The sequence below is a fragment of the Bacillus rossius genome, chromosome 3, assembly GCF_032445375.1.
Source record: "Bacillus rossius redtenbacheri isolate Brsri chromosome 3, Brsri_v3, whole genome shotgun sequence".
Lineage (NCBI taxonomy): Eukaryota > Metazoa > Arthropoda > Insecta > Phasmatodea > Bacillidae > Bacillus > Bacillus rossius.
The window spans coordinates 25,807,798-25,834,469 of NC_086332.1; the positions used below are offsets into that span (position 1 = coordinate 25,807,798).

A 26,672-nucleotide genomic window follows, 5' to 3' on the forward strand; every position below is an offset into this window, starting at 1 on the left:
GATAGCATACACGATAAATTATTAAAAAGTTAAAAATGAACAACTTCCGTTCACAAGTCACTACATGAAACGTTAAACGTAAACAATGAATTGTGCTGTGGTTATCACATTAAATTACAGAAGAAAATGATTATTTTCCGTTAATAAAACCAACATTAAAGTTAAAAATAAATCATTTTCAGTATCAATATCAAGTATCAACGTAAAAACGGTACGGTAAAAAATAAAAATATAAACATGACTGCAGAATTCTTCTGCGATTGCATTTTGTTTTATGGCCTTAGGTTATACACACGGCCAGCAGTATATAACAAGCAACATGATGTTTAAATTGCGGTCCGTATCGATAGTGGTGAATGTTCAGACTTTCATGATCAAGTACCGTCCATGGCTCAAGGAAACTGTATAGACTATGGAGTCAATAACGTATGTTTACATACGACAGTAGGCAAATAAACTGTTAAGTGAGTGTAAAGGTAAAGTTGTAATTGCAAACCGAAAACAAGTGAAGTTGAGTGCGATGGAGGAAAGTGTTAGTGGTGTGGATAAAAAAGAACGGAAAATGGCCACAATATGGAACTTTTATTTAAAAAAGATAGAAGGTGGCGAATGTAAATTGTGTAAAAACATTATTAAAACGCCTTCATGCTCGACAAGTGGACTTTTGCGGCACTTGAAACAACATCCAGCCGCTGAAAAAGAATTCAACAAAATAACTTCTGAAGAAAAGAAGACTTCTAGTCGACAACTTTCAATGTTTGAGTGTGTTGCAAAAAAAAGAAGCTTTGCATCAGCGATGTGAGGAAAAATCAAATAGACAAAAAAAATTGCTATCATGATGGCTTGTGATTTTCAACCTTACAGCATGGTGGATGACCATGGCTTCAGAGGTCTAATCAACGAATTAGAACCTAGCTACGAGATTCCTTCGCGAACAACATTTTCAAGGACGGTTATACCACAGTTGTATCAAGAGGAAAGAACCAAACTGGCTGATGAAATTAGTACAGATGCCATCAATGGTCTGGAGTCGCTTTCTTTCACTACCGATACATGGTCATCTAGGAGACATGAAAGCTACATTTTGCATACAGGCCATTACCTAACAGAAGAGTTCAAATTAAAATGCCATATTCTTGGCAGTTACCACTTTCCAGGCTCACATACTGCAGATGCAGTACATGTAAAGCTTGTAGGGGCAATGGAAGAATGGAATTTGCCAACTGATCAAGTCCCAGTTTATGTCATAACAGACAATGCAAAAAACCTTAAATGTGCTATAAGGAAAACCTTATTTCATCATGTTCAGTGTTTTGCACATACACTACAGTTGGCACTGCACGATGCAAAAAATGAACATGATATTACAGCACTTTTGGCAAAAGGACGAGCTATTGTTGGCCATTATCGACACAGTAATGTTGCTCGTGAGAGGCTGCATGCACTTCAAGTGAAGCTAAACAAACCTGTTCACGAGCTTCTGCCAATGGTGCCAATTAGATGGAATAGTGAATACACCATGCTGTCACGTCTTGTTGAGCAGCAGGTGCCCATTTCTGCTGATTTAGGAGAGAGCATGGCAGTGGAGAACTTCACCTCTAGTGAGTGGAAACTAGCTGCTAGCATTGCACATATTTTGCAACCAATAGATGAGGCCACAACCGAGTTATGTTACTCAAAGTTCCCAACACTGTCATAAAAAATCCCATTGATATATGGAATTGAAGCAATGCTTACAAACTATGTCCAAACAGACCAATGCAAATCTGGTACTGCATTTGCTAAATCACTGCAAAGAGGTTTAAAATCAAGATTTCCTTCATATTATTGTGTGAAAGAAGATCTTCTTTCAATGGCGCTTGACCCTAGATTCAAGACTGTGATATTGCAAGACCATGAAAAGTTGTTGTGCACGAAATACATCACTTCACACCAGCAACCTGAAAATGATTATCGTCCTGAACCAGAACTGGAGCAGGTGAGTGAAGCTAAAGAGACTTGCTCACTGTGGTCAAGTTTTGAAGTGTTGAAGAAGACATCACAATCATCAGTTAGGACTAAATCATCAAGTCTGGAGGAAGAACTAAAAATATATTTACGTGAAGATGTAATTCCAAGGAACGGTTACCCACTTACCTGGTGGAAAAACAACAAGATACGCTTTCCAGCTCTGGCTAAAGTAGCAAGAAGGTATCTGGCAATACCAGCTACACAAGCAGCCTACACAAGTTGAAAGCGAACGACTATTTAGTACTGCTGGAAACACTGTGAGCATTAGGCGTGAAAATTTGTTGGCTGAAAATGTTGAACAGCTGGTGTTTTTAAATAGCCGCTTTAGACCTTAAATTAGGCTAGCCACTAGAGTGTTCTTTCTTTGTGAACTAATGTTTCATTCATCATCTTTTGTGGATACTTGATAAAATTATTGAATAATTATGTATGTTTGTCAGATTATTGAGTTTTACTTTTTTGGATCATATTATCCTGTTAACTAAAGTACAGATTTCTCGATCTCGACTCGATTCTCGAGAATTTTTAAATTGCTTTCTCGATCTCGTCTCGAATTCAAAAAAGTCTTTCTCGCACATGCCTACTTTAAAGCAATTAAGAATTAATTTGAGAAAGCTATTAGTACATTGCCAGAATGGCAAAAACATTGGAATTCATGTAACATTATAGTAAAATGTAGAATCAACCTATAATCACCCATGAAATGTCTTTTTGCCTTCTTGGAGTTTTTTTATTTCATTAAACTATATATTGTTTTCATCTTGACAGTTTTGCTTCAAATTTATTTTCCTTACCTGGTTCTGAAATCCACATTTCAAACTTTGTTTGGTGTTGTACAGACATGTCAGTGTTTTGTACTTTTTGGGGTCGTCCAGAAAGTTTTTAAATGGCATGTTGTAGTTCGCAGGTGCTGTTCTCCATCTCCCAGAAGCTGATCCAGCACCACATCGTGAACTACACGGATATTCTGAAGTGGCTGCGCGAGATCCTCGTATGCCGGAATGCGTTCCTGCTGCGGCACAAGGACTACGCTAACTTGGGCAGCCAGATAGCCATCTGCAAGCAGGCACACATCAAGCTTGAGGTGATCAGGATCTACCATGTGCCATCTTGACGGTTCAGCCCTAGCCGTAATTAAAAGGCACACAGTTCACTGGTTTCAGTAAGGTTTAGCTGGACAAAGTTAAACTTGAAATAACATTTCTTACTTGTACTTGCTGGTGTTCTTTTGTTTTTGTTATTATTATTACTAGTTCAATCGGACTTAATGTAAAAATGAGTTATAGTTGTCACTCACCTTAACAATGATTTAAGTGTAAAATACTTCTAGAGACACCTGCACGTGGCCAGAGCAGGTTGAGGCAGAGAGAGAAGGGAGGAAAGTTAAGTTCCCACTCCAAAAGGATCAGGTTGCTCATGGAGCTCAAATTTTTTTTTTTTTAAAGAAATAATTAAACTATTATGCTTTCAGCTATGGAAAGACATACGTTAGAGTTCCATGGGACAGTGTGCATCCCTGTACTAAATTGTTTCTCTGGGAATCAGTACATTATACATATATGATACTGTACATTATTACTCGTTATCATTGGAGAATGTTTTAATTGGCCTACAGTTCTATAGTTTTAATTTATTTATATTGTACTGAAGGGGTTTAATTGCTTCTTGCGAGGTTTATGATTGGTTTCACATGCAGGTTGAGTCTAAATTTGACCGACAAACGTCATCGTCATCATCATCATCATGTAAAAAATAAGTTGAAAACATATCTATGACTTATGGTCTCAATTTCTTCCCAAGACTAGTGTACATCTTTAATTTCAGCTGAACCATTCATTTATTGAAAATAATAAAGAAAGAATTAAGTTGGAATGCCATCTGGATAATGTCTAATTGAATAAAGTTCTACAAACACCGTAAATATTGTTGCTGAAGTAGAATTATTTAATTGTAATTGTAATAATTTATCTCTCTCTCTCTTATTTCCCATAATTTTTTATAATGAAAAGGAGTAATGTGGTTTTTAAAGGCTGATAATTAATCTACATGTCAAAAGTAACGAAAAGATTACAGTGTTGTATTATCCTTTACCTCACAGTTTTCGAGAAAAACTTGTATAAAATTTATAATGAAATACTTAAAAACATCACATGTGTGCAACACTCACCACACTCAGTTTGAAACAGCTGCTTGAAATCAGGGCTTGATTGTTAAGTGATGTACATGTCAATGTAGGGATTAAAAAAAACCTAATAGTTATACTAAAACACTGTAGACGTAACTTAAAGCACATATAAGTGAATCCTGAACAAACCACACATCATCAAACACTACAGGAGAAAAAACGACGTCGCACCTTTATTTGTGAGAAATATCTTCTCATAAAACATAGCTTTTTAATAATTAAAGGACGTTCACGAAATTTAGCACATAAATTGTGAGGAATGCATTCCAATTTTTGTAGTCACCATGCCTCAAGACACAGCCTTTGCAATCAGTATGTGGTACTACCAGAACACGTACATGTAGCATATCATTGACTGGCACTAAGTAGTTGTGTTTATGTTGATGTAAGTGTGAGCCGTTGTTAAATTCGCTGCCTGTCTTCCATGTTTTAAATGCTATCTTCAGATTTAAGTGCTACATCACTTAATAATCAGTACCCTTTATTTTAGGCAGCTGTGTATAACTGAGTTCTGTGTGTTGCACAGCTGCTAGGTGTAAAGTATTTTTTTATTAATTTTATGCAAGTTTTTCTAGAAAATGTTGGGGTAAAGGATTATACAAAACCTTTTTCATTACTTTTGACATATTTATTAATAATCAGGCTTTAAAAACCAAATTATTCATCTGCATCACAAACAATTTTTGTGAAATATAGGATTAAATTTTATAATAATCAATTAAATAACTTTACATCTGCTACAAGATTTGCCTTGTTTGTAGAACTATGTTCAATAAGAAATTATCCAGACATTGGCGTTTCATCTTAAATACTTTATTATATTGATATTTTCAATAAATGACTGGTTCAGTTGTGTTTTGTTTGCAACTTACTACATTGTTTGAAAGTTCTACAGCAGCAAAATGCGCATAATCTAAGAGCTCCTCTTTCCTCGTCATAACGTCACAACGGGTACAGCTGCAAAAATAGATACTGACGCGCTTCTCAGCCTGGTCAAACTGGCATGTTGAATTTTCACTGGCACAAAGGCTCCACACCGCAGATGACTGCATCACCATTGGCAGGATTTTTTAACATCCTAATGATCCAAGCTGCAACTTCAAAGGCATATAGTACCAGTCTTGGGAAGCAATTTAGACCGTAAGTTGTATGTTTTCAACTAACTTTTTCTTGATGAACGTGCAACTGATATTTTGTCTGTATACAGGACATAGTACATATTTGCTCTGGTAGTGGTGAGGTGTTGGTAGAGAATACGTAAACCTGCTAGGATGAGTTTTATTTTCTTGAAACATCATGTATTGTCCTATATTTGGTTTGTGAAGGAAATGGCTGATGTGTTGTGTAGGTGGTGTTCTTCATGTACCTGTGGAGTATCGACATTGAAGCAGTGTTGGTAGCCATGTCTTGCTTCAGCCTGCTGTGTGAAGAGGCAGACATAAGGTGTGGGTCAGACGAGGTGACTGTTACTTACTTGCTGCCCAACTACCACCTTTACCAGGACTTGGCACAAGCTTCCACTATTCTCACCACAGGTATTGTTATGTATTCCGTCTTTCTCTCTACCAATCTCAGCTATAGTGTCTCTCCATGTGTTTCACCTGCCTTAATGGTCTGTGTCACTCTGCCCTTTTTCTGTCTTTGTCCTTATCAGGGTGCTGTAATGTTTTGTTACTTGATTCTGTATATTTTCTCTCATTTTTTCCTGTTTGTTGCCTGTGCTTGTCCTTTTTCTGGCCACAACTTTTTTTCCTATGCTTGACCTTTTTCTGGCCCTTGACCATTATATTATTTAACTTTTCTCTTTCCTTGTTTATTTATTTGTTGTATGTTCAATATTAGGCACTAAAACAAATCTAATTGTTAGTATCTTTATGGCTTAATATCTACTCAGAGAAATTAACATTAAATAATGGCATTTTAATTGCAAATTTTGAATGGAGTTAATGGTAAACAAAGTATATTGCTGGAATTGGAGTTTTATTGGTACGTAAACTGTATTCAAATTTTTGTTAGTGTGAATATTTTTGTGCCATCCAGCATATTAAATTATTGTGATACAATGAAATATTCAAACTAGATGTGACTTTAAATAAATATTATCAATTATTGATACCTGTTTTTTTATTATCCTGTCCCCATCTTTAAGCAGTCTTGATGTTAGTCAACAATTTTTATTATTTTATGGCTCTTCTTCCATCCCTGCTTTTGTCCAAAAATTTTCCTTTTATTTGGCAATGCTGTTTGTTTCTTCTTGCAACTCCTGTATTTATTTTTGCACCATCTCAGTTTTCTGAAATAATTCCAGTTTCTTGCCTGCTTTTTTTTTGTTCTGAAATACCAACTAGATCTTGGCTTTATTTTTAGATATGTACAACCTTGTTTCCACCAGCAAGATTCTCAGTTATTTTGGTGTCATCCTTAATTCTTATGGTACTATCCTTGATTTCTCTTACATTTCTCGTTGTCACTTTATATCCCCAATTCTTCCCTCCAATTTTTTCCCCTCCAGTTTTCTTTAAATCTGCCTTCAGTTTCTTTTGCTTATTGATTCTCTTTGTTTCTCCTTCATCCTCTTAACCCATATTAGCTCTTATTCTACTGTAGTTTCCTTCTGTAGCTCCATACCTAAACTGTTTCTAAACAGTTTTCCACACATACATGTGCATGTGGCATGTGTAAGGGCTTGCCCGTATTCACATGCATACATATGTACTTACTACAATATAATGTGGGAAATTGTTTTTGTTTGGAGTTCATGAGAAGTCTTTGAAATTCTACTGTATTAATTAAATTATTCAAGTTTGAAGGACAGTTATGCTAGTGACCCAACAGAAATGTAGGGTGTGGATTTGGTTGTGACGTGGCTTGTTCTTGTATCTACAGCCAGCGGGGAGTCACGGGTCTATTACCATGAGCAGAACCATGGTAAGCCATATATTACATTTCAGTGTTGTGATTTCATTTGGCCAGTCATTGTCAGTTTTGAATGCTTACTTTTGAAAATACTTGTGGTTTTGAGTTTTTATTTACCAAGATCTCTTATTACGTAATGTGTTTGTTGGAATTACACATTCCTGATTATTAAACTCCAGTCTTGCGATATGAGTTATAGAAATTTTGGTCACATGGTTTTCAGTCAGCTAAAATTTTCAGTTTTACTAACTGCATGTGCCACAAGCATGTGATAAATAACTAGCATTACATCCATTTAATAATTTCAAAATTTTGTCAGGAGTAATTTGGCATGATCATGATCCTTTATCTTTTAATATCTCTGTTTAATTATTTACTGCGTCAAGATGCATAACAATTGGAACTGAGAAGTGTTACAGTATGATAGATCTTACTACTGTGTTATTATGGATTATGTTCCTGGAGTATTTGTAAGCTAGTGAATGTAAATAAATTCCTGAAGAAGTGAACACAGATAAAATGTGCTAGTAATGTTCATCAAGAATAAATAACAAAATAAAATGTTACCCATGTATCCAATAAAGGCATATACAGTAAACTCCCGGTATATCGCGCCCCGATTGATCGCGGAATCGGGTATATCGCGGGTCAAACCATGTCCCCCAGTCAGAAATGAATAATAATGGAATAAATGGTTGATAGCCGATTAGGATAATTTTGCGTTGTAACTAACAAACTAAGCATCGGGCATAAAAAAGCCTAGGCGTAGAAAATGTCCGCAGTGAAATTATAAACAAGATATCTCCGTACATTATTCCTCTATCTTGTAGGGTTTTCAAATTATGGTCCAATCCAGCCCAGTGATATTTTCTGAAAGACTAGTTCTTAACGTCGCTTTCTCACAAATGAAACAGGGGACCTAAAGCCCACCGTCCAGCGACATTATCCAGCGTGACTCGGCTGGGGATTGATGTTGGATAGGATTGGTTGTCGGCAAGCGCTGGATAGGGAGAGGCAAGCCGAGAATATGGAGAGAGGTAGAGATTAGAGCGGGCAGAAACTGGGCGAGGGGGCGTGGGGGAGGGAATGTGTTCACGCAGCACACAGGCAGAGCATGAGTCACTTGACTGAGCAGCGTCCCTGCGTACAAGGCAAAATCAGGTAGTCCGGTGGTTAAAATTCCACTCCAGAATCTTAATTGGTACTTTACTGGACATCTGTATATAAATGTTTTGTTACAACTTAAACCTACAGACGTAATATTATTGGGTAATTCATTGTATTATACACGTTCATCTTTTTACTTTGGTATAATGTTTTAACATTAAATGGTAAAGTAAATCAGCTAGCGTATTTTTAATCTTTGCCCAGGAATTCCCAGTGGTCCAATACTTACGTGAACCATACTGTACCACTTTTGCCGTGAGGTAGTAAACAATTCCCGGAAACGTTTATGTGTAGCGGTCTCCTGACCTTTAACCAGAGGCTGGGGAATATAACACTTGCCGATCCGAGCCACACACACTCAGCAACTCGACACAGTGTTTGGTGAAATAAGTAAAGACATAGTTTAACACGGTTTTTAATACGGCGTCACTGATTGCGCTAAAATTAAATTGGCGCAATTTTTGTTTCCCACACGTGACCATTTATAATTTACTGTAAGCATGGATAATAAAGTTTAACCACTTGACACGATAGACGATTCTTTATTTTTTATTGTACGAATGCTAGAATAGTTTTTTCCTGTATCTGCGGCCTACTTCTGCAAAAGACAAGCTATCTGTAAGTAAATATAGAATTTTTATTTTGTCAATCAAACTCGGTACTTTGCGATTCATATTCGGTTTGAATTATCACTACGGCCTTTCTTTTTAGAAGACTTCGACCACAGAATCGTGTGTAACCGCACACACTGCACTTACTTTGTTACGGACACTGACGAAGCAGATACTGTGGCTGACACCACGAGACTGGCAGCAGCTTGTGTGCCGCACGTGTGTATGGCGGCGTGTGGCGCGCTCGTAGGCCGTGCGACAAACTGTGCGCGGCACGCGGAAAAATAAAAACAATTCAACATTTAATATTTATCATTAAAATTTATTATTTTTATTTTTTCACCTGCGTTTAGTGAAAACTGCGGATGCAAAGTCCGCACAACGGCGGGCCGTCTATACTGTGCGTGCTTGCCGACCTATTAGAACACAGGCGGTGTTTTATGCCTTTTGACCTTAATCACATCGAAACATCGCGGTTATGAAACAACGCGGGTAAAAGTTATGTCCCCCGACAACCGCGTTAAATAGGGAGTGTACTGTATGTACAAGGCACAAACTAGCAACTCGATCCTGCAACTACTACACACTCGCAGACATGATTATGCCACTGCTTTCCTAAACAATGGGTCAGCTTTGTCTCTTTCTCAGTTCTTTAGTAGTCCAGTATTTTTATCATATGTGCTCAAGATTCCAGAGCAAATGACAAGTCCTGTTCAAAAATCTTTTAATCAACAGTTAAAGGTATGCTATATTTTTGTTTTAACACAGTTGATGGGTAGACAATAAATATACACTTATACATGGTTATATGGTAATTAAAATTTGTTAATTTCATCATATATGTGCATTTATTGAATTATTTATAACAATAATTTCATTTTGCTAAAAAGAAAAACACTTATGATAACTGGTGTTCTTAATTTAAAAGGTAACACACAAATTTTATTGTTAGGTACCATAAATATCAATTTATTTTTTGATAATATAAGTTTGACACATTGTGTAAGTTTTTGAATTAAATATTTTAGAATAATATATTAATCAAAGAAATTATTGCTGGTTACAGAAGTTTATTGTATAAAAAACAACAAAAACAACAATGAAGCTGTCGAAAAATTTATACATATGTATATGTGTGTGTGTGTGTGTGTGTTTTCTTCAAACATTTACTGCATTGCTAATAGTGTAAGTGTATATTTAAATGTTGACCATCATAATTCACACACAAATATTTTGTAACATTTCTAAAAAAAATTTACATTTTCCTTGGTACATTGGAATAAAGAGCATTGCTTAGTTGTTGGACTTCACTGCATTTTAACCTAAGAAAACCCATGCACAATATCAAAAATGCACCAAAATCAGCACTTTAATTATAAAACTAAAAACTTTGGTGCTGAAACATTCATAATCACTATCAAAAACATGAAATACACTCAGCATTTTAAACACAACAAGTAATTAAAGTTATTTCTCTACTTTCTTGTGAAAAGGTAGTGAAAAATATTGCATGGACAGGTTTAAAACAATTGATTATTTTGACATTTTAAACTTGGCAAAAAAATTTACTTATCTGCATTTGTTTTTCTGTGTGTAACATTACCATGAGATAAAAAAAAAACCTATGGCTATGAACTACAATGTGAAATTCTTTCCCAAAGAAAAACAACATGACAGTTGCAGAGGTGTATAAATCGATAGATATGTACAATCAACCTACCACCATGCAACACAGTAGCAGCTTACTTGCTACATTTATAAATGACAAACCAGACATTGGGACCAAAAAACAAAACAAATGTTAACATTTGTTTTGAATTCAAGGTGAAATTTGCAGTAAATGTGTTCGTAATATTGCGGAACTAAAATACAGTTAAAGTGGCTACTTTTAACAACCAAAACGGATGCATAACTAGGGTATGAAATGTTAATATAAGATCAATTCCTCATTTTTTTGTGAGTAAAAGCAGTTTTTAGTAAAATTTTGCTTCTGTGTGAATGATGTGGACTGGATTTTTACTTATCCTGCAGTGTTTTATGAAAATTTTCACCATATTGATGGGTTGTGGCCACAGTTTATCAAGATTTCTTATTTCTCATGTTTCCATAAAAACAAAAAATGTTATCCTTCAAATGACACTCCTGAGAATGAATCAATTAAACCTAAATGAAAAAACAAGAATTTTGGAAGCAGCAGGTTGCAAAACATTGGAGGGACAGCTACAGCACCGTGATTAACGAGCATTGGAGTGAAGAGGGAAGGACAGAAGTGCAGGCGGTGCTTCTTTTGGACAGCTGTTGGAGGAATGTCTAACCTCGAAGTAGGGTGGGTGTGTATGTGTGTACATGCCAAGATCTACAGTAGCAATAACACGCAGACACAATGTCCTGGTTGGCAATATGAGGATATGGTGGCAGCAATTGCAGGATCTCAGATTCCAGCCACTCGCTCCAGAACCGTTCTGCGACTTTGAGTGGATAATGAGTTGGCAGGTAGGTACAGCGGTGACTAATAAGAGAATCACAGTGCATAACACTGTAAATTAATGTTAATAAGCCTATTTGCTTTCTACCTTTTAAACCAACTTTATCACTGTTCCCTAAAAAAAATTATGTTACTTTAAACAGTTGTTTTAAGAAATCGTAGAATAAAGAGTAGACTCTATACTATAGCTAAATAAGTTATTTTATTGGTATTTTAAACTATGGTGCAGTAAACTGAGCTTTTAAAGTTGCGCATTTGTTTTATGAATTGTAAAATGCTGTGGTATAAGCTTAGATTTTAAGTTGCACATTTGATTTATGAACTAAAATTTTTATTTTGTAAGTAAGTGAATAAAGATTAAGAAGGTTGTGCATAATATCTAATTTTTTTTTCTTTTTGAGCCTCTATTAGGCAAGTTAACCACAAATGACTAAAGTGGTATAAGGTTCAGCATGCCTACTGGTCACCACCTCTGGATAGTCCCACCTCTGGTGTGGGTGTTTGTGTCATTGTTACATTTCCCCAAAAAGTTTTCATTAATAATTTTAAACCAGCAAGTGTGAGGTAACTCCCTCTCACTTTGTTGTCAGATTTGTTGTAACTACACCTACATGTTTGCTAGATCTATGAGAAAAGATATGTAACCTTTTAGATATCATGTTGGACGACAGATTTATGGGACTACTTCCCTAAAATGTGTGTTTTTAAATGTACGTAAAGTTTTGCTCAAACATTTTCTTTATATTTTCAACTGTTATAGAGATACAGTCAAAAAAGTGAAAATTGGGCGGCCATAGCACAGCACACATAAGTGTTGATTTTGGATATGTAGTTATTGGGCACTAGTACTATGCATATACCAAGTATCCTCTTTAAGGGAATTATTTCCAGGTGAAGCCATTTTTTTTACTTAATATGACTGGACTATTAATATTTATGAAATGGCATATAAGCTTATTTATCTCAATAGTAAATGTTCCACAGGTAGTAAGTAACTGTATATATCACAACAAATATTCACCTGAAATAATCTTGGAATTTCTTAAATTCAACTAATGACTATATTAATGCTTGTGGGTGCCATTTTTTATTTATTTGATTTATTTTAGTTTCTAACATGTCCACTTAAAAAAAAGCCTAGGGCTTAAGCGGTGGGTATGACACATATAGACAGGTACAAAACAGAAAATAAAAGACACTAAAAAATAAAACAAACCCAAGAACAAAAGTGGTCACTGCAAGTACCTGGACACTCCTCATCGGCACCAAAGTAGGCAAGCTCTACCTGAGGAGAAACCACTGCAGGTAGGCACATCTACAATTGGCCAACACACGAAAACAAGCATTCCAGATCATTGCAGTGATCAAAACATAAAAAAAAAACACTAGTACATCAGAAACATAACACATACACAGTGGAATATAATTGACAATAAAATTTAAGGACAGATAAATTTGAACATTAATAATCAATAATAATAGCAAAAATATTACCTTGTTTTCTTACATAATCGTCGCACATTTTATTCTAAAATCAAGTTTGAAAAGTAGGAGTGTGATGATTATGCGGGAAAAAAAAATTTGTTTGGTAAAGTTATTCATAAAAACAAAACCTGTTCATTTACACGTCAGACAACTTCGTATTTTTCCATTAATTAAATAAGTTAGTGGTAATGACAGAATAAATATTAGATTTCTACTTTAAAATACATAGTTTTATACGGAGAAGATACCTACACAAAGCGCTCGGCATCTACTAGCGGGACCAAAAACATCATGCGAGTTTACCTGAGTTTTTTTAATCCCAACTTTGACGGCCTAAAATATGGGTGCGACGATTACGCGAGTGCGACGATTATGCGATAAAAGAGGGTAATAGGAAAACACTCATGGCAGAAAAGACTCGCAACTCCAGTCTCTACTGTTTGGCTGGGTTGGAACGTCAGAGCGGCCCCCCTTTACTCTCTTTAGTCGAGCGGCCGCCCACTCCTTCCCCCAGCTTCCCCGCCCCAAATGCACAGTCCCAACTGCCGCTAGTGTTCAAGAACAGAATTTTAAATGTAAGCATGTATAGGGGAATATATCAAGTATTATATATTATGATATGTTGTTAAAATGTAGAAAAACAAGGAACCTTACAAAAAATTCAAAATAAAAGACTAACTAACTATAATAACACTACTAGAAAATATTTAATGTTGTCATATATTTACATATTTAGGAATATAAAAATTAAAAAAAATTAAAAAATTAACTTTGCTTGTGAGTGGAGTGATTAACACCTAGATTTTCAACTAAAATCTGAAATAATTTTTACTGCCGTATATGTGTCTGGTAATATGTATTTTCAATCTAAAGAACATTGTATCATTTTGATTCACTACACAAAATTCAGTCTTAGTACTTAATGAATCGGTCAACTTAACAATATGTATAATGTTCAGTGCAGTTGGAACAAAAATAGTAATGCTGCGGCCCAATTAATCAACGACATATATTAGTACAAAAATGTCACAGTCAATTATTACATTTATTACATAATATTAGTCAGAAAAACAAAATGTAATCATGAAATATATGAAAAAATAGTAAAATTTAAAATTACTTCAAGAAGTATAAAAGTTATGCCATTGGTTCATGCAAATACCTTAACTGGACTTCTAATGACAGAGCAATTACCATTGGGTCTTAGTGAACATTTAAGCACATTCAAGTAGCAAATATTTCTAATATTTACCTATCAGTTTTGGCATCAAAACTAGTTCTGTCATCGTTACGGAGTGTGTAAGACTCTAAACTATGTAATATCTTTTTTTTTTTTTTTACATACAATACCTTTTACACGAAATGAACAACAAATTAATAATTACTAGTGGGATTTCACTTTGCAATAAAAATATAAATTCTCAAAATGGTTTCGATATGTAAAGTTAACAACTTAGCAACTGTCTATCTGTTACTAATCGTAACATAACAAAACTGTACCAAAGATGATGAATCTCGTCCAGCGATATATTTCCATCAAAGATGAACTGTAACTGGGTATACTCTGGAATGTTGGTAACGTCCTTCCTTCCTTTGGGAAAATCGTCATGATTTACGAAATGATAAGCTGTCGACTTATGACTTTGCGATGTTGAGGACGTCCTTCTTTCCTTCAGGGCAAATCGTCTTGGCTCTCGAAATGATCAGCTGGCAACTTGAGATATGTAATTATTCCCCTTTCCATTGTTGGTTTTAGCAGTTAGTAGTAAATTCCAATATACATCTTATCTTGATTCCGTTTGTCAATGACTTAGCTGCTCAGTACAATTATGTTAAAATTTCAAAATAATATTATCAATGTTACTGTTTTCAATGTATTTCTACATTCTGATTAACTTGATAGCTGTCATCAGTTAAGTCTTTCTTCTTGATTATTGTACTGCTCCAAAATTTGGACATTAAAATCAAAGCTTCCTATTCAGAGCTAGTCCAAACAAAAATCTTCCAGTACGTTTTCTTGTTTGGTTGTTCTGAGCAACAATCAACTTATGTCTTTAAAAACATCTGCTAGTCTGACAGACTCAGAAATGTTATCAAACTTGTAACCCATCACTATGGATGTTACTAATTCGTGTAGTTTCGGTAATATAACATACAGAATTTAAATGCACATTAACATACAGTTTTAAACAAAACATTTTCGTACATAAACATGATTACATAATTTGAAAAGTTTACCGCTTGAAATAGTACCTTAATATAGAAATGATTAATTTTTTATATAAACACTAATTTTACAACACTTCATTGGCAATTGAAAACATTACATATTTATGGCATGAATTGAATACTTCTCATCGAAAGTATGATGCATAGAGAACAAATTACTTGGTTGAGAATGACACATTTCATGGCCAAATCAAAATGGATAATTTAGCTGTAAATGTAGTCACTTCTATGAATGTGCTCATATACCCTTAATACAAGATTTTTTTTTAAAATTAGGAGTAGGTCAATTGGATGAAATTTTTTTTATTGGTAACTCTTATTTCATTGATAGTGAGTGATAAAATCACCTGCCTTCCACCAAGGCAGCCAGAGTTTCATTCCTTGTGGGGTCAAACCTCAATTTTTGGCAGGTGTAAAATGTTGTAGAATGTTGTGAGGCAGTGGTTTTACTTTGGGTACTTTATGTTTTTCCTGCCAATGCACTCTCCCCCATCTCACCATTCACCTCTCATCTGTCTTCAGCGATCTAGATGTCGACGAGGAGTAAAATACCAATTCATTTGCTTCATCAGTCAGTCAATCCTGGGACCTAATCAAGTAATTAGTGTGAATATAGGTAGCTAACCCTCTTCTCATAAGGTAAAGTTGTTTGAAATAATAAGTATTCTATGAAGATGTGTAGAAAACATTTTTTTTAAAATACAGAGTATCAAGGAACAAAGGAAGTAGCAAATTAAAAATGTCATGACATTACTTAATATAGTTTTGGTAGCCAATCACATTATATTATTTCTCAAAGGTGTTTTTTGTGGCAAAGCCATATCTTCCTTAATTGTTCATCAAAAATAATGATTCAAACATCATTTTGAAGCTTGTGTTCCCTGCTATTGACAAAAATAGGCAAATAGTTTAAAATTAATGTTATATTTTCATTAGGATGTCATCTGTTGATGGCATTCCTAATTTAAATATATTCAACTAACAGCCTGTTTAATATTGATCATAATACTGTGCGAAATATTCACATGGGTCAGATAGTTATAAATTAATGCTGGAGAGTGATTGTAGGGTAGTTAAAATGGAAATGAAAATAAAAAAAAGTGAATAAATTGTACTTGGTCATACTGAATGGCAAAATGTCTACAGAGAGATCCAGAAAGAAAGATGAAATAGATTGAAGGAAATTAAACTTTAAGCAATATGATGTAGACTGTGAGAAATATAAATAATGGTTTTATATTTTGAAGTCATATTGCAAGTTTGTAAAACTTCATTAAAGAGTCATGAATTACATTCTTTGTCACGCAGCACCATTCTGGAGCCTGCTAGCCATTATCCATCTAGCTCGGGGGTTTCCAACTGGTGGCCCGCGGGCCTGGTGACCTGCAAAGGCTTTATAAAAAAACAATTCACAGCTAGTTTATCAAATTAATTTTCACACAGTTGCTTCTATGAAATTCATTAAAAATCAATACAGAAGTAGACTTGCAGATTTTTCGGTAGAGATTAGCAGCAGTAGAGCTGGAGGCGAACATTCGTTTGTTGGTAGATGCAGCTTATAAACCACTTAATTTAGAGGTTTTAATTTTTTTGAAGACATTATTTATTTTAGTATTTCTTTAGTTCAGTTTTTCTTTTTCCCCAGTTGGTAAATATTAATTAAAAATACGAAAATGTTTAGTGGTCGTCTTCAAAATTAAATTGTTCTGGTTATTATAGTTTTTGTACTATTTTAATTTTGCTGTTCTATGGAATTGTAAAATATTGTTCTGAGCATTTAAAATGATTGATCCCTTATTTTGACTAAACTATGCATATTATATCAATCTGTTGTATTTGTAGAATTGGATGAAAGTGGGCCTATTATTAAAGTGTGGCTCACAATCTAAGGTTTCTGATGTGGTCCTTGAGCTCCTAGAAGTTGTAAACCCCCGGTAGCACGAGCAGCCGGGGTGACCTGCCCCATGTCCTAAGTAGTGTTGGCTGGCACGTAGACCCCTCTTCTCCCGCACTTCTACACTTGTGTTCTCCTAGACCTGGCGGGCCCCCTGAAGATATCAAATGAGTAAACGTTGTTGTACCCTTACAACTTTTTCGATTTTCGGGATTTTCATTTAAAATTGAGGGTGGATAAAAAAAAAACTATATTATCTATCTGTACATTCAAGTTGTGTTTTTATAGATTTGTCATCGTAGTAAACTAAGGCTGCTATACTTGGGCTTATATACTCAGGATCATCTTACACTCCAGTTTGCCTTTTGCTATGGTTGTCTTATACTTTAGGTCATCCAATACTCTGGTTCCTTTAATACTACAGGTCATATCCCATACAGAGACATTAAAACAAAGTAGCTACTAAAACATTTTTTGTTTCTGGAACATAGGCATGTATCTGCATATTTTGTACTAAATATATCAAAGTTGTCTTATGTTAACCATTTTATATACAGGTCCATATTAAGAGCCATAATTTATTTGGAATTGCCTCACATTCAAAGTAGATTTATTTGAGAAAGTATTTTATTTGTCACTAGCGACCCGCCCCGTCTTGCACGGGTGGAATGCTGATACTAAATATACTACAGAATGTCTTTATATACAACGTTCACAGCTTTTTTGTCATTAGACAATACAAACCTAATAATATAGATCAATTAAATGCACAATGTATTTAAGGTACTTAATTTGATAAGAATTAATGCTGTATTGCTTAAAAATTATTTCTTGTAAAAAGTAAAGGATAAAAAATGGTTATTGTGGGTTATCCCTAAGAGATAGACATATACTATCACAGACTTTTTTGTGGACCTTTTTAAGGTGTACAATACTGTAGTACATTATTTTGATCTATCTCGTAGGGTTCAGCCAGCATTGCAATGAAAGCGCAAAAAGATGTGTTTATTTATGACATCACATTAGAAACCTCTAAAATATCAGTGTTTCTTTACTATATTATGCATGTATTATACATATAAACCTTCCTCTTGAATCACTCTATCTATTAAAAAAATTGCACCAAAATCCGTTGTGTAGTTTAAAAGATCTAAGCATACATAGAGACAGCGGGAAGCGACTTTGTTTTATACTATGTAGTGATATTTTATTCGAGATTGTTCTTTATTTGAGGTCATCAGTTAAAGGTAGTCTTTTTTTAGAATTAGTCTTTTATTCGTAGTTGTTATTTATTTCAGGTAGTCTTTTTACTCTTTATCATCTATTATTTGAAGTAGTATTTATTCAAGGTCTTTGTTTATTTGAGGTCTCCCTTTATGAGAGGTCATATTTTATTCAAGCAGTTCATCATTTATTGGAGTTTATTGTAGTTTATCATTTATTTGAGGTCATCATTCATTTGAGTTTTCCCTTATAGGAGGTCCTTTTTCAAATTATACTTTTTTTGAGGTCATCCTTTATTTGATTTTTTTTTATTAGAGGCTATCTTTTATTTGAAGCCATATTATATTCTAGATGTGAGGTACTCGGGACTGCGACTCTGTGAGTATTGTAAGGCTGTTAGGATCAAACCCATGACCCTCGCAATATGAGAAGTATGCATCAGCCATCACCGCCACTGAGGACTGCTGCAGACACTAGTCTTTCTTTCTCACTATCTTGTTCTCAAAACTGTTTCATGTGGGTATGCTGTAAGTTTATCCAGTTGGTCTGTTTTATTTCTTCAGTAGTCAGTCGTGGCACAGGATTCACACTCCAGAGGATTCATGTTTGAATCCTGGTTTAGCCCTGGCTGTCCCAGTTTTGTTTCTCCTTGTCTTCCTTAAGTCACTCCACGCAGATGCAGGGATGGTTACTTTGAGCAGTTTTCTCTGTTCCCATTTTTTAGTTTCTCTCTTCTCCTCTAGTGACCCCACTGTAGACAACACATTAAGCCATGTACAAGAAAAATGATTGTATGTATCTATAATGTAAAATTTCACCTTAACTGACAAGATAGTCATCGCAACCAGCATCTAGAGTTATGATATTATGCACTAATTTTGTAAATACATGGTATCCCTTTCTTGTTTCTGTTGAAGTGCAGATTTGATTTATGTCTGATTTTTATTTTTTTTTATAATTTGTTTGTAAGCATGTGGTTTTCTTTGAATGCATTTGCTGGTGAACTGCAGCTAACATAGTCTGGCTTTTCTGATCAATAAGTTCAGATAATATGTTTCATAGAGAATTGAAGACCTAGTTGTGATTGTCCATTTTTTTTTTTTTTCATACAAGGTGTCTACATGTCACAAAAGTCATGAAAAAGTAATGAAACTGAAGGGCTTAATCACAAAAATCATAAAAAAGTTTAGAAATGAACAGTAAAGGTGCTTGAAGTCACAAAACTTTAGTTTCATGCAGCCTTTTGCCAACTTGCTTTTTTGTTTTTGTCGCTTCGCTTCAGTTAATAGTTCTACAATTACTGTAAGTACAGTAAAATCTCATTTATTCGACCCTCGTTGATCTGGATCTCCGATTAATGCGAATAAGATTTGTAAACATTTTATTAATTATTAACATAAAAATTTTTAACTACGTTATAAAGTTTCAGCAAAATATTGACTTGTTGGTTTGATTAAATATACAGTTCCTGCATAGATGGTAGAATTATTGTAATAAAAAGCTTTTCGTTGTGTTTACTTAGAGCGTCAGCTCGACATCACTCCAGCTGAATTATTAATCCAGCGTTTGCGTCACTGTGATTCATTCAAATACCATAATTGTTTGAAACAGAAGAAAGTGAATGAATTCTTTGTTAAGAAATGATGTGAAAAGTTATTTTTATTTTTATTTAATATCTTTTAAACAATATAGGGCATGTGTAGTAGGTATTTGTGTTACAAAACTTAGTTTTTTTATCATAAATGGTAAGTCTGCACATTTAAGGATTTTGTTTTGCTTATTACCCATATTACCAAGATTATCCAGATTTTCGATTGTACGGATTGCTTTGATTCCAATCAGTCCAGATAGACAAGTTTAACTGTATTAGGAGACTGTCCCATTAAATCATGTAGAAATTATCTCTGTTAGAGGATTAAGCTTTTTAAAACATGTTCTGTATTTCGAATTGTGTTTAATTTTACTTAGCGTAAACAAAAATTTACCCAATGATATAAATATTGTAATAAAATGTTATTAAAAGTTATTGAAAAAGTCCTGAAATTGGTTCACCAGGTATTTGTAGATGCCCTGTCATTGGTACTAAAGTGATGTCAATCAAATTGTAAAATATTTTTTAATCTTTGGTTATGTTACAGGTCGTGCAGTGCTCCAGAAACGTATTATGGCCCTCCTTCGCAAGATTGAGCATTGTGTTAATGGCGTGCAACCCGTGAGTGAACCTCTGATTAATAATAGTGTATAACTTCAAAATGTTAATTTAAAGTGATGTTATGTACTCCGTATGGTAAAAGTAACTTACATCATACAACATCTAAACAATGAGAAGCTTGTTTTACTATAGTGTACATTTGTATCAGAAATTGTCAGAAATATTTTTTATTGATTTGGAAACACGGTTATTATAAGGGACAAGATTATGTGGTAAATTACATCAAAAGGAGAAATAACACCGGAAAGCAAGTCAATATACTATCTAACACCAAAATATGCAAGTTAATATACCATAATACCATAAAGCACCAGAATGTAACAAAAACTCATGAAATTAATCAGCACATATAACAAAACTCAACTCAGATTATAGAAACATTGTATTTTAATACATTAAATTCAATGAATTTAGTATGGAGTTAGTACAAAAAATGTATGTACAAAATAGACTGGAGATTTTGTTATATTGCAACTGTTATTAAAAACTAATTTTTACATTAAGATGTTAGTACATTTTTCAAATGAACTTATTCCTGATTTATTTTTGTTGTTTCCAGTAGTTATAAATGTGATTACAAATTATTATATTGTAAAAGTACATCAGTCAAAAAAACAATGTTATGGTGAAGTAAGTATCGTTGAACAAGTTGAAAATGGTGCTATCTTTATGAATAAACAAAGTTCAAAAAACAGCAACACTGAAATCTCTTGTTTTAAAAATGCAATTGTCTTAAAAATAAAACCATGAAATCTCGTCTTAGGTTATTAGTAATGGTAACATGGAATCCATACTTAATAGATTTGAATTGTCACATTATTGTTTGTAGGCTTGGGAGGAGACATTCCGGAACTGGGAGGCCTCCACCAAGATCCTCGTGTCGTATCCTAAGACCAAGCTAGAGGACGGTCAGATTGAACCATTCCACAGGTCTATGGGGAAGAGACGGGCATCACATCAGAACTCTGAGCACGAGTTGGAGGTGAGCAGGTTGCTAACATCACTCTGTGTTTGCAGCAGTTGGCCAGTTGTATGTGAACCGATCACAGAAACATTGTTATGGTTGTGATAGTGCACACTTGAATGCAGACAGACAGTCATTGTGTTACTATCATACAGGAGTACTGTATGCTTTTCAGTTGACTGTTTAATGTAAGTATAGCATTTTTAAATTTAGAAATATTCAGCAGTATTAAATTACTTTTTGATGTTCATTAACATCTGTTTTTGCCACTAGCATGGTTGTTTGATAAATAACTTTGTCCTCTTAATGTCAGTTGCATGTTTTTGGAAAAAAATCTTTCCACATTTGGTGATTTTTTTTGATTCATCAGTTAATTTACCTAACTCTGTACAATTTTGTGACAAATGTGATGTTAGTCTGCCATGTAAATGTTAGCAGAGACTGCTCTTGGCAAAACTATTAATTATTTACGTATGATTTTGCAAGAGATTAGTATGTCCTTAGACCTGGAATGAGAACCGTAGAAGAATTTCATTTTTCATACTTGTACATCGTGTGTGGGAGTGGGATGGCAATTTTTCAGTTGGTTGCTATCTTCATTATAAATTATAAGACACACAGCTGGTTTATATTTCTTTAAGTTACCTGAGCTAAATCAAATGTTACACATGTATGTTTTTAAAATATGTAACATGCCTATTGAAAGCATAAAAATATAACAGTTTTAGACATTCTATTTTATTGCTTACTAGATGTGTACCCGATGTGATTTCTCATCCTCATTTTTGACGTCTTAACAAAAATGCTGATACAACAAACTTTTATTTATAAACAGAAGCCTAAACACAAATTTCCATATTTATAACTTCAAAAATGGCAAACTTATCAAAATGTAATAAGTAGGCACACAAATCACAAAGCAAACTTAGTAAATTTGTTTTTCCTAGCCAAGAAGTCAAATATAAATAAAACATATTGAAAGAAGCAAAGCAATTTCGTTAAGATTTAATATCAAAAGCACAAAGTGAAATCAGTAAATCCGTATATCCTAGCCAAGTAAATTCACTTAATTCTGTCACTGACGTAAACTTACGAAAATACTTCTGTCCCTGAGGTAAAAAAACTAACGGCCCTATCTATTGGTTTTTTGGTGTACTATGCCATGATGATCGTGTCACTAAGGTAGACTTCGGAAAACTTCTGTGAGTGCTTTTTAAAACGTAACTAATGAATATCCATCTTTTGACTTTTACAGATTATACTAAGTTGAAGAGACTCCTAAAACTTTAAATTAAGATTTTTTTTTTCCGTGAGCTGATTTTGATGAAACAAAGCCTATACATTGTCCCAAGCTACGCTCAAATTACCAGTGAAAACCCCATAAAAATTTGTCTAGTAGTTTTGGAGATTAACGTGTTCAAACAGACAAAGTTTTAAAAAATAGTATTCTTGTATTTCTACAACACCTGAAATCAGTTTTTGCCAAATATTTTCAGTGTACAGACATAATGTTTCTACAGTGTTGTGTGCTGGAAAGTAAAAATTAGGGTGATCAATTTTAACTAACAAAATTAGTTTTAATTAGTAAAAAAATTCTTTTCATTGCTTTAAATTTTTATGTGGAAACTAACATAGATTCATAGACGTTGATGTTTTGCAGTTATGAAGCGAAACGACCATCTCGGTAATCACACTGTCTCACACGCCAGCAAGGAGTAGCTGTTACTATGTATTGTGGTGCTTGTGATTGGTCAGGATCAGATCAACGAGTGGGCCAACATGACGGGCTTCTTGTGCGCGCTGGGGGGAGTGTGCCTGCAGCGCAAGTCCCCGTCCCGCCCGGCCACCATGCTGGGGCCCTCCTCCGTGTCCACGCTGGACATGCGCAAGTCCGCCATGCTGTCCAACTCCAGCCAGGACGTGCAGTACTGCCCCGTCACTCAGTGAGTCACCGCCCGATCTCGTTTCTTCCAGTCGTCACAACGTTTTCAATTTTTCTGCAGTGGGTTTAAATTGTACTGCAGGTGAAAAAAGAAAGACCTTTTATTGTTTAATACTGGTGCGTGGGGGTTCAGTTTCTTCATTTCCGTCATGGTGGTATTTTTTATTAAAGATAATTGCTTATATTGCAACAAGGCAAATGACTAACTTGATGAGCCATTCTTTTTTTTTTCATTTGGAGCCTTATGCTAATTCAGATTGGTAGAGCACATATAACATCAAATTATCAAGATGCAACGAACAAAACACACTATAGTTCATGACAAGCACTGCCTGTGTTCCCATCTGTCACGGTTTATGACCAGGCAGCAAGTAATGGCTTACTGACTGCTGCAACTGATTAAACAAAATCAATCACATGACTTCTTTAATCACCAAACTTAAGTCTTACTTTTGGTCATTTCTCAGGGCTTGTACAAAATTATAATTATATTCACTATGTTCAAATAGAAGGCAACACTATTCATAACAGCATTGAATTTAAAATAATTTAAATTACGTATCAGACAATTTTGAATATTAGACCACCTCAGTTATAAAATTTTCTCTAATGTAAAACCATATTTAATTTAATACAGTTTTAAATATGAAATTATCTGAAAACAAAATTTAGATAAAAATTCTACATAGAATGTAAGACAACCTGAAGTATAAAATCAGGTATAACAGCTCATTTTTCTGCACAGTTTTAAGAACTATTTACAGCAAAATTGTAATGCTGTACAAAATTTAATAATTGATGTGTTCATACACCATAATTATTTATATTATTATAGTTATTACAACTATAAAGTATGATTGATTATATATGAACTTCAACAAATTTATTTGATAATTATTGCTCAGTTGTTTAAGATTTGTGAGATATTATACATTTGGAGCTCAGAATGAGTTTGGGAAATGGTGTGTACATATTTAACATAGTACCCTTGTCCAAGGAAAACACGGAGTGTGAACTATTGGAAACATATGACTGAAGTGCGTTGTGTTTGTTTCCCCGTGGCGCAGATTTGTGGGCCAACTGCTGCGCCTCCTGGTGTGCAACAACGAGAAGTTCGGGGCCCAGATCCAAAAGCACGTGAAGGAGTTGGTGGGCCACGAGATGTCCCCTGCGCTGTACCCCATTCTGTTCGACCAGATCAAGGCCATAGTGGACAAGTTCTTCGATCAGCAGGGCCAAGTGAGTTCAGGGAAATATCAGGCAAGGGAATAACGCATTTTTATCACAAGAACATAGCTAAGCAGAGCAGTATTATTAATTCACTGAACATTGTTTATTGGGATTGTAAAATAAATGACTTGATTTTTTTTTTTTGTATGAATGTTAACAATTGTATGATTTCTACTAAATGTGTGATAATGAAATGCAGAACTTTGATAATGAAATGCAGAAGTAGTAAAGGCTTACTGAGTCTTATCAAAATTATCTTGTGTGAATAGTCTTTCCACTGAATCCAATTTGGCTGGTATTCAAGTTTATTTGCAAGTTGATCTGATGATGGCAGTGCTCCTATAGGTACAAGCTCTCTTTGTTTCTTTGTTTATATATGATAACACCATTAAGTTGGCATTATGCTGTATTGCTACAGTGACCTTGAAGCTGTTGACTTGCCGCAGCATTCTCAGTTCTGTGCTGAAAGATTTTTGTGATGTTAAGGTTTAGGTAGTTACCTATAAAGGGGGCAATTAATTTGTAGATTATTGTATTTTTCTTTAAAGCATTATTTAGTTCTGTAAAAAGCCGCAGGGTATGATTTGTGAACTTTGTTCATACATTTTGGTCTGTATGCAACGGGAAAAATGTATGATTTATTTTTCTGTTTCATTACCAATTTTATTGTTTCACTATGTTTCCTTGCAACTTATTAAAGTAAATTGATGACTACTAGTGATGTTAATAAAATCGATGATGATTCGCAGATTGCTGCAAATTCTAAAAACTATATTATCGGCTGATTATCACAAGTGGTAACTAACACTGGCCCAGCTCTTAAATAAATTAATCTTAATATGTCCTCCCATTAATTTCTGTTAACTGCCTCTATCTAGTATTTTTAGTTTTTTTTTAATTTAAGATAGTTTTGTGGTTGCATCTTTCTGCTGCTTGTTCATTTATCACTTTCTTTGTTCTGCACATTCTGCTATACATAGTTATTTTTGCCTTTTTGGTTTTATTTTATATGATGTTATCAAGCAGACCTTATTTAAACTTTGAATATGTTACCAGGTGATAGTGTCAGACATTAACACCCAGTTCATAGAGCACACAATCTTCATAATGAAGAACGTTCTGGACACTAAGACGGACCATCCCTCTGAGCACCTAGGAGTGACAAGCATCGAAGGCATGATGTTAGCCATTGTTAGGTGAGTGGAACTTTTTTCAAATCAGTATTTAAGTAACGTTTCCTGTTGGAGGAAGCTTGCTACACTAATATATTTTTTTTATGATTCAATGTGGGATAGAATTTTTGCTAGTGATATTTTTAAAATTCAAGTTTAAATGTTTGCCTTGTCATAGGGTAGTTCTTGAAATAAAATTATAGACAAAATAACAAGGTTTAAAATTTCAATACATGCAGTTTCAGAGAAAGAGACTGTACTTACCGTGTTTTATCATATAATTGTTGCATGTGCATAATTGTCGCACTGATATTTTAGGGCGTCAAAATTGGGATAAAAAAAACCTCTCGCGTAAACGTCGCATATTTTTTTGGTCCTGCTATTAAATTCCGATCGCTTTGTGTAGGTACTTTTTCCTTATAAAACAATGTATTTTAAAGTATAAATGTAATATTTATTCGGACATTACTTATTTAATTAACGGAAATACAAAGTTGTCTGTTGTGTAAATTTACTTTTAAAGATGTTTTTAAAAGTTATAACCTTTATCTGTTTGTCTGCGTCGCCGTGGTGTACTGCTTATAAAAATGTAGCCAGCGCTAGTTGGCATCATTCATGTTTGGTTATGTTGCTTCCCGTATAGAGCGTGCACACTTAGTTGAATTTCAATATCTCGCCGATCGCATGCAATGCGCCCTCTCTGTCGAGTGCAGTGTTAACTTCTTTTGATAGCCCGCACTCTTTCGTGGTAAGTGTGTACTGTGATGATAGTTATGCGTTAGTACACGTCACAGATTCAAGTGGCTCGCGTTCGGCTCACAAATTTTGTTTTTCTTTTTAAAGTTGAAGAAAGGTTTTTGTTGCATGACTTATTAGTTTAAATTGTTTGGCGTGCTTTTGTATACTCTACTTTTTAAAAAAACTTACTTTCCATGAATGGGTTTTG

General features: G+C 34.4%; 1 protein-coding gene across 4 annotated transcripts in view; it reads left to right on the forward strand.

Moving 5' to 3' along the window:
- The window catches only part of LOC134530397 (neurofibromin), a 160,174-nt gene that overhangs the window by 26,413 nt on the left and 107,089 nt on the right, over window positions 1–26,672 (forward strand). For all 4 annotated transcript variants that reach the window (XM_063365179.1, XM_063365180.1, XM_063365182.1 and 1 more), the window contains 7 exons: window positions 2,911–3,094; window positions 5,544–5,730; window positions 20,345–20,418; window positions 21,248–21,400; window positions 23,138–23,325; window positions 24,392–24,563; window positions 25,611–25,750. In XM_063365179.1, the coding sequence (XP_063221249.1) occupies window positions 2,911–3,094; window positions 5,544–5,730; window positions 20,345–20,418; window positions 21,248–21,400; window positions 23,138–23,325; window positions 24,392–24,563; window positions 25,611–25,750 (1,098 nt within the window). The remainder of the gene's footprint in view (window positions 1–2,910; window positions 3,095–5,543; window positions 5,731–20,344; window positions 20,419–21,247; window positions 21,401–23,137; window positions 23,326–24,391; window positions 24,564–25,610; window positions 25,751–26,672) is intronic.